The following is a 14475-nucleotide window of genomic DNA, read 5'->3' on the forward strand; positions in this document are numbered from 1 at the left end:
CACTTTGTTTAAACTATTCTGCTGTTATAACTAAAAACACACATTAGAAAGTGCATTTTAGCTGTAGGACCTGTATGCTGTAGACAGTTTCCTTTCTCAAAAAGTCATTGTACGTGAGAAGTGTTTTATGGGTTTGCTTGATTTGGTTTGGGTTTTTTTCCTTTTCAATGGAAGTTCTGTTGGAAAAGTAGGATGGGTGTTTTAAGAACATAAATGGGGATTGATAATTGTCATTCAAGAGAAGTAGAATGTTAAACTTTCCAAACTGGTTATGGGTGTATGTTTGAAGAAGGTACGTTTGCTGTCTGATTGTCATACTTCTGCTTGTACTCTGAAATTTTTTAGTTGTGTTAGAATAATACACCTAGTTGTACAAATGAATGCTGGCCAGACTGACTGGCTTGTTTTGAGAAGCTGTAAGCATTCCAGCTAGATGAATTTGCGCTTTTGCTGTGATGAACAGGTTCACTGAAATCAGTAAACTGGAGCAGTAAGTCTGTAAGTTTGCAAGCTGGAGGTTTTCTCTTCTAATTTTCTTTTTTACTTAGGAAAAAGACACAAAAGTAACCAGTCCTTGGAATATTAGTAATTTACAACTTTATTGTGGCTATCTGTGACAAGTATAAATATGAAAGAAATAAATAACTAATATAAGAGTTATTTATTCTGTATCTTATTTAAAACCCCACAGGCCTTTTAGAACTGTTTTTCTCATCAAAAGTTGAAAGCATACTAGATTTAATGCACATTTGTGTGTATTTGCAATTTCTTTGTAATGTGTAATACAGAATAGCTCTGTAAACTGAAGTTTTGATTGAGGTTAATGTTGGTAGAGATGAAAAATTGAGTGTTCAAATTTTAAGAGAAACTAATGTAGCCTTTACAATCTTCTTCAAATCAATATTAGATAGAAAATCTTTTTTCTTTTGAAAACTAGGAAGTAAGAATAATGTTCTTCTTGCATCTGGTATTAATTTCCTCCATTCAGCTATATGACATGTCCTTCCTAGCATGTGAACCTCCCTAAATCTTCATTATGGTCTTTTACTGACTTTATTAAAATAAGGCAGAACCTGGCCTTGGAATTGTAGAAGAGAAGCAGTTTTGCACTTAAGACTTTACTAAATAGCTTCTAATTAAAATTAGGATACTTAAATTAGTTTCATACATACTTCAGTGAGAAGGTTTCACTTTTTATGTAGTACTCTTTCATGTGACTTTATATTTCATACTGTGATCTAGTACCTTACTTCTTTCTCTGTTTTCTTGTCCTGATAGAAATATTAAAAGCTTATCAGACATCCAAATTGTTCAAGTTGCTTGTGGTTATTATCACTCTCTAGCACTCTCAAAAGGTAAGCCAAATTCTTCTGAAGTTTTTTGTAATTTCTTGCCAGGTAATTCTAAAGGTTTCAACATTTATTTTGTCTTTTTTAAAAAGGAATTTCTTTTTTAAAAAACATGCTACCACTTAACACAGATTGGATTTCAGGTTGGTAGGGGAAGTGTAATTTCCTAGTGGAAGCTTGAATTTTAAAAAGAAATTTACAAACAAACGTTGTGGTGTTCTGCCTTTTTTTTCTTTTTTGTTATCATGCTTTCATGTCACTTCCTTTTAAAAAATTATTTCTCTCCTTTTTTTGGTTCCATTTCTCTTTTTCATCCTGCTAGCGTGCTGCATTGCCATTAGTCTTATTTTAACATGTAACTTCAAGTTACTGAGGCTTTCAGGCCATGACTTCCTCGTCTGCTTTTCTGTTGCAAAGCCTCTGTTTTGTTGGTGCTTCTATGGTTAAAATGTAACGTCACATTATAACCCATCTTTCTTCAAATTTTCGCTGGGGATGTGGGAAGACACTTAGCTGGGCTCACTCGTGTAAGAGTATGTCATATTTGGTTGGTGTAGCTGTTCAGAAATTACTACGAATTTAATTTGCTGCCTATTTGTTTCTTTGTGACAAAGGAGAGTTGTGGCCAAAACTTCCATTTGGAAGCAGTGGCTGCTGTGTGGGGTTAAAGGAAACTTAGAAACTCAGCCCAAAAACTCCAGAAAGACTGTAAAGTTTGACGGTGTTTCTTAACAATGCGTGGTTAAAATATAAACTAAATAGGTTTGAGGAGGGAGGTTTTAACTGTATGCTAAATGTTTGTTGTTTTGTTTGTTTGTTTTTCTTTAAATGTGATGGTTTATACTGACTGCATGTGTCTTGATTCTGTACATGACTTTTCAAGGGCTCATACTGAGCATTTTTGTGCCATGATGTATTCCCAGGCGTCTTTACCATTGTAACCTGGGGAGATTCCTTTGTTTTCAGTCCAGGCATGCAGATTTACGAATATCCCATTGCCTGGGTCAAGATCAGCAGCAGAATGTGTGGAATATCAGAATTGTGCTGTTAAGTGTTCTATTGGTCAAAGGTGCAAGAATATAGTAGGAGTTTGTAATTTAAAGTTCACTCAGTGTTTTAAATAGTTGCAAGCTTGAAGTACAGCATTGCTATCCTACTGCTAATTCCTGGAATGTAGCTTTGATGTTTCCATTCTTCATGTGCATTGTAGGGTGGTTGTTGTGGGTGGGTTTTTTTTGTTTGTTTTCTAGTTGTAAGAGAACTTACAGAAATATTTGTGCTATAACAAGGTAAATCACACATATGGCCTTAGAAATAGTCCTACACAGGGAGGATAATGGTATGAACTTACTTGAATTGGGCATTTTGGGAGGAGACTTTGTAGTATTTTTAGATCTATATATGAGATATTGATCAGATGGGTTAGTTCATGTCATTGTAGATGATTAGCGTAGGATATCTTTGGTGTTAAGAAGATTGCTTTGCATAGAAGTGGCGGTTTGGGTGTTGTCTGTTGGTTTTGTTTGTTTGCTTTTTAATCTGGTTTGGTTTGGTTTGATTTTTTTTGTTGTTTAAATAAATCTGGGAGATGAGTACCCCAGGAGACAGGTTTCATTGCTTTTATCTTGATAAAATTGTAATTGGAAGGATGGAGGTAAGGGAGACATAAGAAATATTACTGCTTATAGGTAGCATTACTGTTTGAAATGTGTATTGCATCGGCAAAAGCAAAACATCTTTGTGATTAGGTGTTGATTTTTGGGATAGTTGGCAAAACATTGGTTGTTGAGTAGAATGTTTTTCGTTTGGGTGCAATTTTAACATAATTAGCTCTCTGATTTGTGATCATTCAAAATATTTTTCTTTATAAGGCATAAAATGACATTATAAGCTTTGTACTTCATTGATAATATCATTGGTACAATATTTTAAAATTTAAAATATGTGACTTAATTTGTATGTGAAAATAAAGTATGTTACCATACAAAAACTTAAATGAGGCTTGTCATTGGAAATTAGAAATTTTTGCATGTCTGGTATATAACCTTAACAAGATCTCTGCATAAAAATATATACAATAGTGGAACTCCCAATGGAACAGTATCTTGCTTAGTAGTAGCCAAACTCAACTGCTCTAACACTAATGAAACAGGAATGTTAAAAGCAGTTTTGATGGTTTTGAATGTAATTTAAGTATTTTTAGTCTGATTAAATATTTGAGTTGAATGTCTGCAAATTACATGAGAATGTTTAGCTTCTAAAGGCAGTAATTTTTATACGTTTTCAAGCGCAAATATTTGAAGAGCAATGGTCTACTAGCTTTTCTTGTAGTGCATAAACTTTATATAATTAAACTACATTGATTGTATTTCATGTTTATTTTTTTCCTTTAAATAGGGAGTGAAGTGTTTTCCTGGGGACAAAATAAATATGGCCAGCTGGGCTTAGGTTACGAGTTTAAAAAACAAAACTCACCACACGTGATAAAATCTCTGCTGGGAATCCCTTTTGCACAGATTGCAGCAGGAGGAGCCCACAGTTTTGTACTAACTCTTTCTGGAGCCATTTTTGGATGGGGACGCAACAAATTTGGGCAGCTGGGTCTTAATGATGATAATGGTAAGTAAGCATCGCTCCAGTAAAATTTGATGCTGAAAGGTCTTGGTTTGTGAATTTAAAGACAGCAGTGTTCCTAGAAAAGGAGCAGACAGAACAAACCCTTGTTGAATATTGTTGGAGAGTTCTGATGTCATGTAGGATTGCATAAGAAAGACTTTGGGCTTTTCTCTCAGCTGTTCTGTAGTGAAAATTCTGGCACTGGTATGTCGAACTTCCAGTTTGCTTGACTTGTTGTCTTTTTCCGTTCCAGATTTTTCTGTGACTTAAACTTTCTGAGTGAGATTGAATTAACATACTGTGCAGTAGTTACAGTCTGAACTGAATTTTAGATAGATGAGACTACTTGACAAAACCAGTAATTATGTAAACTACTTGGTTGTTCTTAGTAGATGCATTTGAGGAATCTTTATGGTTTGTTACTGCCATATGGGTATCTGTCTTTAGCAGGCTACTTTTGATAGTCATTTGTGATTTTCAGCTAACCATTTCCAGAATTTCCTCTTCTAGGGTGTTGATACTCATTAATATTTTTAAGCAAATAGTTAGATTAGACAAAAATTTGATTCTTTGTTAGTTGTATTACATTACATGCACGCCATCAGGGCACAGGGCTCTATAGTGGGACTATATGCTATCAGATGCCTGCAATACGGACTTTAGTATAGAATAATCTATAGCTAGTTTAATCAATTCAAATTTTCTCATTAGTTCATTGTTCTTAACACCATGTAAAGAAAGTAAAACACATTGTAGTTAAAATGCTTTAAATCTGGTCACTTTTGTGTAATAAGAAAATTTCACATTTCAGAAATCAGATTTTCACGGTAAACTTCAATTGCTTCTGCATATTCTTTGGAATATGTATGACCCCAGTTTTTTATATGAAATGACATCTTGGTAAAATCCCTTTTTTATGTCTTCATGGGGCCTCTTCCAGGCATCTTGGTGTACCTGACAAACTTTAAGCATGAACATTTTTTAACAATGCGTTTGTGCAACTGGATGGCAAAGTTGATTTGTTCTGGCAACAGACAGAAGTTAGTGGTGCCTCCTAATTATTCAGTGTTCTGTTCTATTATACACTTAGTAATGTTGAACTATAACCGATCCCAACCTATAGGAACACTTCAAAAACATGAAGCACTGAAACAACTGTCATTTGTTTTCTTTTCTCGAGGCCAATGGCAGGTCCAACGTACTGTTCCTCATTCCATGATTTATGTATTGACATATCATCCTATGCTAGTGAAAATGAGAATATTTACTGCAAAATATTTTGGTATATTAGTCTCTGTGTTTTTCTCTAATAACAATTCTTAAAGATCCATAAACTTAGTCACAATGACTGTGTTATGCTAACAGATTTAAAGTGCGTGTTTGATTGGAACCAAACTAGAATAAATTAGCAAAACTATTTTCTTCTGATTTTTGTTTTCAAAGTAAGCAATCTACTGCTATATTAAACCTTTCAGACAGGTACGTTCCTACACTGCTAAAGTCACTGAGAACTCAGAAGGTTGTTCATATATGCTGTGGAGAAGATCATACAGCTGCCCTTACCAAGGTACAATATTTAAAAATATGTTTAGGCTTTGATTTTTTTTTTTTTAATGTTTTCAGGAGAAGATGCTATCTGAATAGGAAATAAACAAAATTTCACATAAATTTTCTTCAAAGTTTATTGGATGAAATTGAGGAAATATTGGAGGATTGGTTAAGTATTTGAACAAACCGTAGCAAATACAATAAGTCTTTCTGCAGAAAATAATTCTGGCCTATTAAGATTTGGGCAATCACTAAATATCCATTTCGTGTCTGAATCTGTTGAACTCTATTGCTGTAGAAGGCAGTAGAATTTTGAAAGTAACTATTTTTAATGTTTTGTTCCTGAAGACAAAAAAACCTCCCCTGTGTTTACTTGCTTTTGGAAAATATGGGGGTTTAAAATCTGTTTGAATTTTTACACTGCAACAAGTGAAAAGTTGTTTTGAAGAATATGAGCTGCCTAAATGTGGTCATACTTTTATTGTTTATACAAGCTTAATTTTCTACAGTGAAAGGAAAAGACTGTTCATAAACAGTTGCTTTTTGTCTTAAAATATTCTCTCACTTTGACTGGAAAAATGCGACAACTTTGCAATCTTGAAATTGATATTGAGGTATTGTATGAGGTTAGGGAAATATAGAATGTAAAGAAGACAGGAATCTGTAACTTGGATTCTGAATGTTTTTCACTTTTCGATACATAGGAGTTAACTCCAAACTTACTTTGAAGCTGTTGGACTCAAGATACTGAATTTACTATAGGTGTTTCTAGGAATTATTTATGTCAGCCCTTTGTATAGCTCCATTTTCCCTTGCACGATAGGCCTTGCAGAAGGAGGGGTCTTCATTTGTAGACAGTACTTTGGGTATGTGCGAACACTGCTCAAGTCCTTCTGAAATTCAGGAAAACTGGCTGCTTTTTGTTATCCTAATTCAATGAGTGGGGCTGTTGGTTTTTCTCAGTACATGCTGCCATTTTAATGATGATTTCCAGCAGAGGTCCAGTGTGATGCAGAGTAGAATTGAAAGAAACAGCTTTACAGTTTCAAAACAGTTGAAATCTGAAAGATTCAAAGTTGTTGTTAGGTAAGTTGTATAACTTCTGAAAATGTTTCTAACTTAACATGCTTTCATTAAAGTTTTTGGTTAATTTCTTGATCAAATTAATCGAAAACACTTCTAAAAATTACTTGCCGTACAATAATGTTGAAATTTTCTGGTTTCTAAGCTGACTATTTCAGTCATACTCTGCATCATCTGCCTGAGGGCAGCTTCCTATTTAGTTATTGCTTTAAAATAGAAATACGGAATGTAAAAGCCAAAGTGTACTGTTTTTTTAACAGTGTGAGTTTATATACTGTTGTAGTTCATCAAGAAAACTGGAAAAGAGCAAAAATTAGGATTAGTATCTGTTAATGACAAGTTAGTGGACGGACTATTGTATAGTAATGTGGAAATTCCAAGAATGTGATTTGACACAAGTAAGGTGATACTTGGTGGCTGTGGCACATTTCCGTAACGGCAGTTCACTTGTGACCCTTCCATGTCTTGGGGTTTTCTTGTGCATGTATATTTTCTCTCCTTTTCCCACAATTCCAAAATCATCAGACAAAGAGACTTCTTAAACCCTATTTCTGTTCAATTTCTTGTTCTGAGATATACTGTCATTTTAACGCAAATAATTGATCTGTTTAGGAAGGTGGGGTTTTTACATTTGGAGCTGGAGGCTACGGTCAGCTGGGTCATAACTCTACCAGCCATGAGATAAACCCAAGGAAAGTTTTTGAACTTATGGGAAGTGTTGTGACGCAAATCACTTGTGGCAGGTAAGGTCTATTCTGTGCTAGGACTGTGAATCTTATAAATGACTTATTTTGTATAAAACTTCATTAATATTGTAATACGAAGTGTTGGGCGTTTTTTTTTCTTGCCCTTTGCGGTCAGGGAGGACAAGATGTTCTCTAACAAAAGATATTTAGAGACTGTACTGGGATTCTAAAAACATTCAGTAGAAGAACTAAATGAAGTTACACTTGAGAGGCTGTGATTTTTCTGAAGTAAAAGTGTGAATAATCACTGTGAAGTGTGAAGGTGATGTTTATTGCTGTCACTTTATAATTTTCTGTTAAAGAACAAGTGTGTTTGGGGAGATACACAAGCATCACTGAGTATAAGTGTAATTTGTTTTGTGAAATACCTGTAACACTCTATGGTGCTTAAATTCCTAATGGGTTTTTATTGTTTGTATTATAATAGCACTCAAGAAATGGGAAAAATTCCCAGCACACATGAAAATGCTCTTGTCTAAATAATTGCATTCTAAGAAGACAAAATGAGGGAGGCAGCATAATTTTTAAGAGATGGGCACACTTTGTGATTTGGGTTAAAAAAAATAAGTAAATATAAACCTATCTTTCTGGCAGTTTAGTTGACATTGAATTAGACCCGTTGCCTTCTAATAGTCTATATAAATTCAGTACTGGTTTTTCCCAGGTTCATGGTAAGAGAGAGCGCACATAGAGCTGAGGGAATGGGAGGAGAAAGGAGATACAGCCAATCTGGTAGAAGCCTCAGATTTCTGAACGTCTGGAGAGATGCTCTGAAGCTCAGGCTGTGGCTAAGCAGTGGTTCAGTCAGAACCTGTCATCTCCATTCCATGAACTGTTCCATGAAAATGGAATATTGCCTATTGGAGTACAAACAGAGTATTGCCGGTGGCAGGGTGTTGCCAGTAGAGAAGCAGGGTTTTGATACTACGGGACCTTTAACATACTGTTTAACACAATTCTTAGACTGGCCTGCACGAAGCAATGCTTAGGTTTTTGTTACTGAATTTTGTTTGCCCTAGGCAGCACACTACTGCGTTTGTTCCTTCATCTGGAAGAATTTATTCTTTTGGACTTGGAGGTAATGGGCAATTAGGTACAGGAACAACCAGTAACAGGAAAAGTCCCTTCACAGTAAAAGGAAACTGGCTTCCTTATAGTACTCAGTGCCCTGTAACCACAGGTAAGCAACACCCGGCTTATTTACTTCTTGGATTCCTTTTCCTTTATAGTGTCTTACAAATCTCGAGAATTAAACTAAGTATGGGCTATAATTCCTTTCGTCCAAACAGTTCATTTTCACTGTGCTCTGTTCCCTGAAGTCCATTTCTGCTGTAGAAAATACCTGTTTGTGGTGTTGGGTTCAGTCCTTTGTTAGCACTGAATCTAAATTGACTTACAGCTGTTAGCATTTACTTCAGTTAAAGATAGTCTTAACTATTGTATTGCCAAGATCTGCTTCAGTGAGGTCATGTAATGAAGGAACCTTTTTCTAATGAAATGTTGATTGCAGCATCTTAATCATTGCTCAGATTCACATTTTCACAGTTGTCTGGTTTTTATTCCTATTGCAGACAGTGAGGACTGTTATTGTGTAAAGAGAATTTTCTCTGGTGGGGACCAAAGTTTTGCACACTACTTTTATCCACAGGTAACAAATTAAATATAATTTGGTTCCAAAGTCTGTCAGCGTTATGTTTTAGTTTTTCTGAAGGTGCATGACTACATTGTAGAATTTGTAGATCAGTGTGGAAGTGCAAGACACTAAGTCAATTTAGCAATTGCAGGACTTGGACCTGGGAATTGAGTGTTAGCAGTCAGTAAGCTCTTGAGGCTTTTTTTCCTGAGTGATGGATGCATTCACATATTTTCCTTTCATAAAGGAAAAGGTGACTGAATGTTTGAGCCCTTCACCACTGCCTGTCTTCCTCATTTATTCCTGACTGCAGCTTTGCTGTCCTCAGCTCTGTAGCCATTTTAGCATACTGCAATGATGGAGAAACAAATGGAACTTTTTGGTAAAAATGATAGATGGTGACATAGTTTGTTATGTGATAGAATTTTATGCTAGTCTTCAAATTTAAGTTTTAAAAGGACAATAATTGATCTGTTTTAATTCTAGTATGGGGAAAAATGTCTAGAAGGAATTTACAGTAAAAATGGCAACATGGGAGTATGATGGAAAAGAAATGCTATTAGAGAATGAGTTGGGAGGAAAAACAAGATTAAGATGTATGACTGGTTTTCTATAGAAACTGTTTCCAACATAGTCCAGCAGATATTAGACTATAGGAATTAATGAAGCATCAAGAGTTGAGTATCTGGGGTGAAAGCATATTTGGACACAAAGGAAAACAGATTTTAGTGGGACACATGTTTGTTATCAAGAAAAACTGAGTACAGGTGAGGCTTGCAACCGTTTGCTCCCACAGCCTGTTAACATTCTACAGAATCAACAGTTTTTCTGTTTTTTTTTCTTAATTCTGATTGAGTTATGGCAACTATTGCTGTATTTGAGAGGAGCTTGTGATTAGTGTGTGTAGACAGGAAAAATTACTGATAATATAGATTCTGATAATATACTGATAATATAGACTTCTCTATTCAAACTCCTTTTATAAAAAACTTGCTCATTTGCAATTTTCTAATCACTGAAGTAGATTCTAACTAGTTGAGATAAACTGGAGACTGTGTGAGTGCAGTTATTGTGGCTTGTTCTGTACAAAAAGTATTAGCAATAGGTGAACTTTGATGCTGCAAAAGTATCTTTTTCAGTACTCCTTAGTTTAGTAATTTGTGTTGAAGTCTTTCCGAGTTCTGTGAGTACTGTACTCCTGGAACTTGTGTGCTGGCCAGTTAAGGGCTCTCAGCCCCAATCTGTTTGTTTTCTCAAGTTAGTTTTTGGGCAGCTCACTTCCCTGAGTTGTTTCATTGTGGATTTAAAGGATGCTTCAGCTGGACACAAGGAAAAGGGGAAGAGGGTTTCTCATCCTGATCCTGTAGCATGGGATCAGCAGTACTGATTTTTGGCAACAGCTACTCATCGTTATGCTGAGTCAGCTTTGTTGTCAGACTGCACCCTCAGGAGAGAGATGTTTCCTTTTACTAGTTTAACCTTATTTTTGGTGCTATTTGCCATCTCTTTTTGAACCAGTGCTGCTACTCCAAATGGTGGTCTTGATTCTGCTCTTCTTTACTGTTATCAATCTCACTGGCATTAATTTGGTGTGAGCAGCACATAAAAATGTAGCTCATCTGATGGTGCAGTAAATGTTCAGAGAAACATGATTCATTCTCAGATGAGTCTAATGGAAGTGAAGTGGGAGAGCAGCTGTCCAAAAAAATTGAATGGCCCTTTTTCTGCATGCTGACAGCCTGACAGGGAACTGACTGCCTTGTGGTGACTTGTGTAAAGCTTGTTTAGTGCTCATCTTCTAGAAGAATACTTGTATGTTTAGGGGGTTTACCATGAAGTAAGCTGTGGTTTGAATTAACAGACTGATCTATAATGTTGTGCTTTCATAGTGGATGCAGAACTGCTAGAATATAGGAAATTTATTTCACAGTAATAGTCTGGGTAGGCAAATTGTGAGTCAGTGAGAAGATAAACCACTGGATTGATATTTCTGGAGATCAATTTGTGTGTCTGATTCTTCACACTTTCTTTAAAATTTAGAACATGGTGCCACCAGATGATTTTAGGTATCCTGACCTCTTGAAGCAGATCTGGACTGTGAATGAAATGTTTATTCAAAGACTGCTGACTTTCCCACCTGGAAGACTTCCTGTAGAGATAGCTGAGTAAGTGATGTTGAGGAAAGAAGTTGTCTTTTATGATTTACATCTGAATTGCACATTAATGGGGTTTTGTGCATACACAGCAAAGCTGTTTTTATTCACTTATTTTATTACGTGCAGAGCTTTTGCTGTGCTTTCTTTGCCATGCTTGTCAAGTAGTTTAGATCCTTCAGTCTGTGTCAGCTCTATCACAGTTTAAATGACAATAAAAGATTAAGTTAAGTTTCTAGTTGCATGTTGAAAAGTACCGGTACATGTAAAGGAATATGAGAACAGCTCAAAGATTATTGCTTCTCTAATAAAGGAGGATGCAAAGAAATAAAAAAAAATACAAAACTTGCTTTGATTAGAACTGTCTTAAGTCTTGAGTCTTGAATGGCAGTTTTATCTAGTGTTGTTTAGTCATATTAAAGTTGGAATTACATCCTTCGTACAATGTAATTTCTTAGGGTTTAAATACAGGGGGTTTTATTGTAATGCTAATTTGTTAAAAGAAAACAAAATAAACGTAACTTTTTAATATGAATTATTTCAGTGAAATTGATGGAACATTCTCCTCAGCTGGCTGCCTGAACGGGAGCTTTTTGGCTTTGAGGTAAGTGGTCGGGCTTTCAAATGTGTATTCCTGTCAACAGAATGAGTGGTGACCACCTTCCTAGTGTCCCTTGTTCCTACTGTAACATAACACCTTCCCAGTATTTCCTTGTCTTGCTGTTCTCCGAAACCTGCAATCTAAACGTCTAACTCCTTCACTGCTGTACAGTTTGTCAGCTGGCCCAGCGCAGCATTATCTGCTGCCGGCTTTGGAAGTGCGTGCCATCCGGCTGCTACTGCGTCAGCCAGCAAAACTCAGTACTTATCAGCCACAGGTTGCATACAATTCAAGGGAAATATATTGCACAGACTGTTCCAGATCCCAGTGTTTTTACACAATTGTCTTGCAGTTTGAGTTTATTTTTTTCAGTTGTTTCAAAGGTCATATAAGAAATGGAAGTCTGATATTGTGATCTCTCACATTTTAATTTGTTAGTATAGTAAGTAGGGCAAGAAGTTCAAGGTGGAAGAAATACTTAAGTTGTTGAGAATACAGAATTCAGTCTTTTTCTCTGTGCTTTTTTCCATGCTGCAGCAATGATGATCACTACAAAACCAGCACTAAATTCTCAGGGGTTGATATGAATGCTGCTAGACTACTGTTTCACAAACTTATACAGCCTGACCACACTCATATATCACAACAGGTTTGTGCTGCATGTTTTCCTTATGTTTGGGATTCTCTTTCTGCCTTACACATATCCAGAAATACTATCATTATTCTCGCTCTGACCCTTTTAATAGCTCTCTTTACTTGAAAATATATCAATTGCAAATATGTAAAACTGTGTTGTGTTGTGCCAATTAGGTAACACATCAGCATATTGTATGTTTATATTTTAATATTTAATAAACCGCCTTTTTTCCTAAATGTGTAACAGTCTAATTTAAACTCTTGATGATTGCTTTCTAGATGGGCATTTGTTTGAATTCACAATTGCATTAGAGTAAAATGAATTTTATGATGTGCTGTAGGTGGCAGCTAGTTTGGAAAAGAACCTTATTCCCAAACTGACCAGCTCCTTACCAGATGTTGAAGCTTTGAGGCTGTATCTCACTCTACCAGAATGCCCATTGATGAGTGATGCAAACAATTTCACAACATTAGCTATTCCTTTTGGAACGGCTATTCTGAACCTAGAAAAAGCTCCTCTGAAAGTTCTTGGTAAGAAACTAAATTATTTTCTGTTAAAACTAAGGATCTCCAGATGAAAATGTATAGATATTCCATCAGTGAAGACATGGTCTCAGCAATACCTTCTGCGTATTTACAGTTCTGTGGAATTCCCCACTGAGAAGGTTAAGGGTTAACATTGCGTGATGCCTAAGAAAATGCCTGTTCTTTTGCTTCTGGGTGAGCTAACTGTCCATCCATATGAATTCATCTGGTGGTGTAATTTTTGGACTGATGCCATTTGGGAGGAATTGAACTGTAGTTCAGTGCATTTGATATGTGTCTTCCCACTTTAAAGTGAAAATTATGTGGTCGGACAGCTAACAAGCTCTAAGCAATTTACAGAGGTGTTGCAGAGCAGATGTTAAATTGTCTTTATTTTGACTAGAGCACCTGTTTTGTTTCTTCTGAGAGGTTCAAGTTTTCTCACTGATCCCAAGTTGTGGTCTTGAAATACATAGCTAATAATAGCTCTGTTTTTTAACTCAGCTTCCGTACACCACCTTATTGTGACTCCTCTCACTTGAAATTCAGCTTAAAGAGTTGAGGTTTTAGAATATTTCCTTTTTCATTGGTATCTTTTTGAGAAGGTGCTTCCTTCTTCAATTATCTTTGCCTTGCAACCCATCTTTTACGTTTCTCAGAAGTTTTTGGTAAGAGTAGAGAGCTTATCTGCTCTAAGGAAAAGCAAACTGTTTGTTTCTTTGAAATGTAGATTTTTTTTGTGTTGCTTCACTTTCTCATTGCTCTCAGGACTGTTTGCTTAAGTCAGGATTTTGAGATTTGAGCCATCTGGTTTTATGTCAAAAGTTACTTCATGATATTGTCATGATAAACATATTGAAGTGTTGGTGTGTAACAACAGAGCATTTGAACAGAGGTTTCATTATTTATACAAAGAGTGTCTTGTTTAAAAATCTGTACCACTCTTGTGTTAAACTTTTCTTTATTGTTTTGTTTGTGGGGGTTTTTTTTGAGTGTCTTTGGTACCTGACAAGTATGCTTTCTAGCAAAACATTTTTAGTTAAAAGGATAGCATAAGATAGTATTGTAGTGGCAAGTACTAAGTTTGTGTGTTCACCATTTGTTGACAGAAAATTGGTGGTCTGTACTTGAACCTCCATTGTTCCTCAAGATAGTGGAGCTCTACAAGGATGTTGTAGTCCACCTCTTGAAGCTGTGTAAGATGGGCGTTCAGGCTTCTGAAAGAAGAATACTCACCAGTTTTCTACACACAGCTTTCAGAGTCCTGGAAATATTGCATAGAGTACGTTTACATCCGTTTTAACCAGTCACTTCATCTCTTTGCTTTTGCCAGCATCTGTGTGCTGTGTAGTTGTTAAAATAGGTTACTAAAGAGTTTCAAATGCTTAGACTTGGATCTACAGACGTAGTTGTTCCATCTGGATCTATGAACCACTGGAATTCATGGTGATGGAATTGCCTATTTTCTTGGGAACACAGACTGACCAAATCAGTTGTATCTGTGAGGGTGTGTTTGAAAGAATTGCCTCTTAAGCTTGAAATGATAGCAAATAAGGTCACAAATGGAAGATAAGAGCAAGCTGTA

At 35.9% G+C, this 14475-nt stretch overlaps 1 protein-coding gene across 5 annotated transcripts in view; it reads left to right on the forward strand.

Moving 5' to 3' along the window:
- The window catches only part of HERC4 (HECT and RLD domain containing E3 ubiquitin protein ligase 4), a 32059-nt gene that overhangs the window by 5721 nt on the left and 11863 nt on the right, over positions 1-14475 (forward strand). For all 5 annotated transcript variants that reach the window (XM_082054741.1, XM_082054745.1, XM_082054743.1 and 2 more), the window contains exons 5-15: positions 1279-1355; positions 3747-3968; positions 5441-5532; positions 7209-7339; positions 8362-8522; positions 8914-8990; positions 11016-11140; positions 11673-11732; positions 12267-12378; positions 12707-12896; positions 14000-14172. In XM_082054741.1, the coding sequence (XP_081910867.1) occupies positions 1279-1355; positions 3747-3968; positions 5441-5532; positions 7209-7339; positions 8362-8522; positions 8914-8990; positions 11016-11140; positions 11673-11732; positions 12267-12378; positions 12707-12896; positions 14000-14172 (1420 nt within the window). The remainder of the gene's footprint in view (positions 1-1278; positions 1356-3746; positions 3969-5440; positions 5533-7208; positions 7340-8361; positions 8523-8913; positions 8991-11015; positions 11141-11672; positions 11733-12266; positions 12379-12706; positions 12897-13999; positions 14173-14475) is intronic.

Source organism: Streptopelia decaocto (assembly GCF_964273445.1).
Source record: "Streptopelia decaocto genome assembly, chromosome: 5".
Taxonomy (NCBI): domain Eukaryota; kingdom Metazoa; phylum Chordata; class Aves; order Columbiformes; family Columbidae; genus Streptopelia; species Streptopelia decaocto.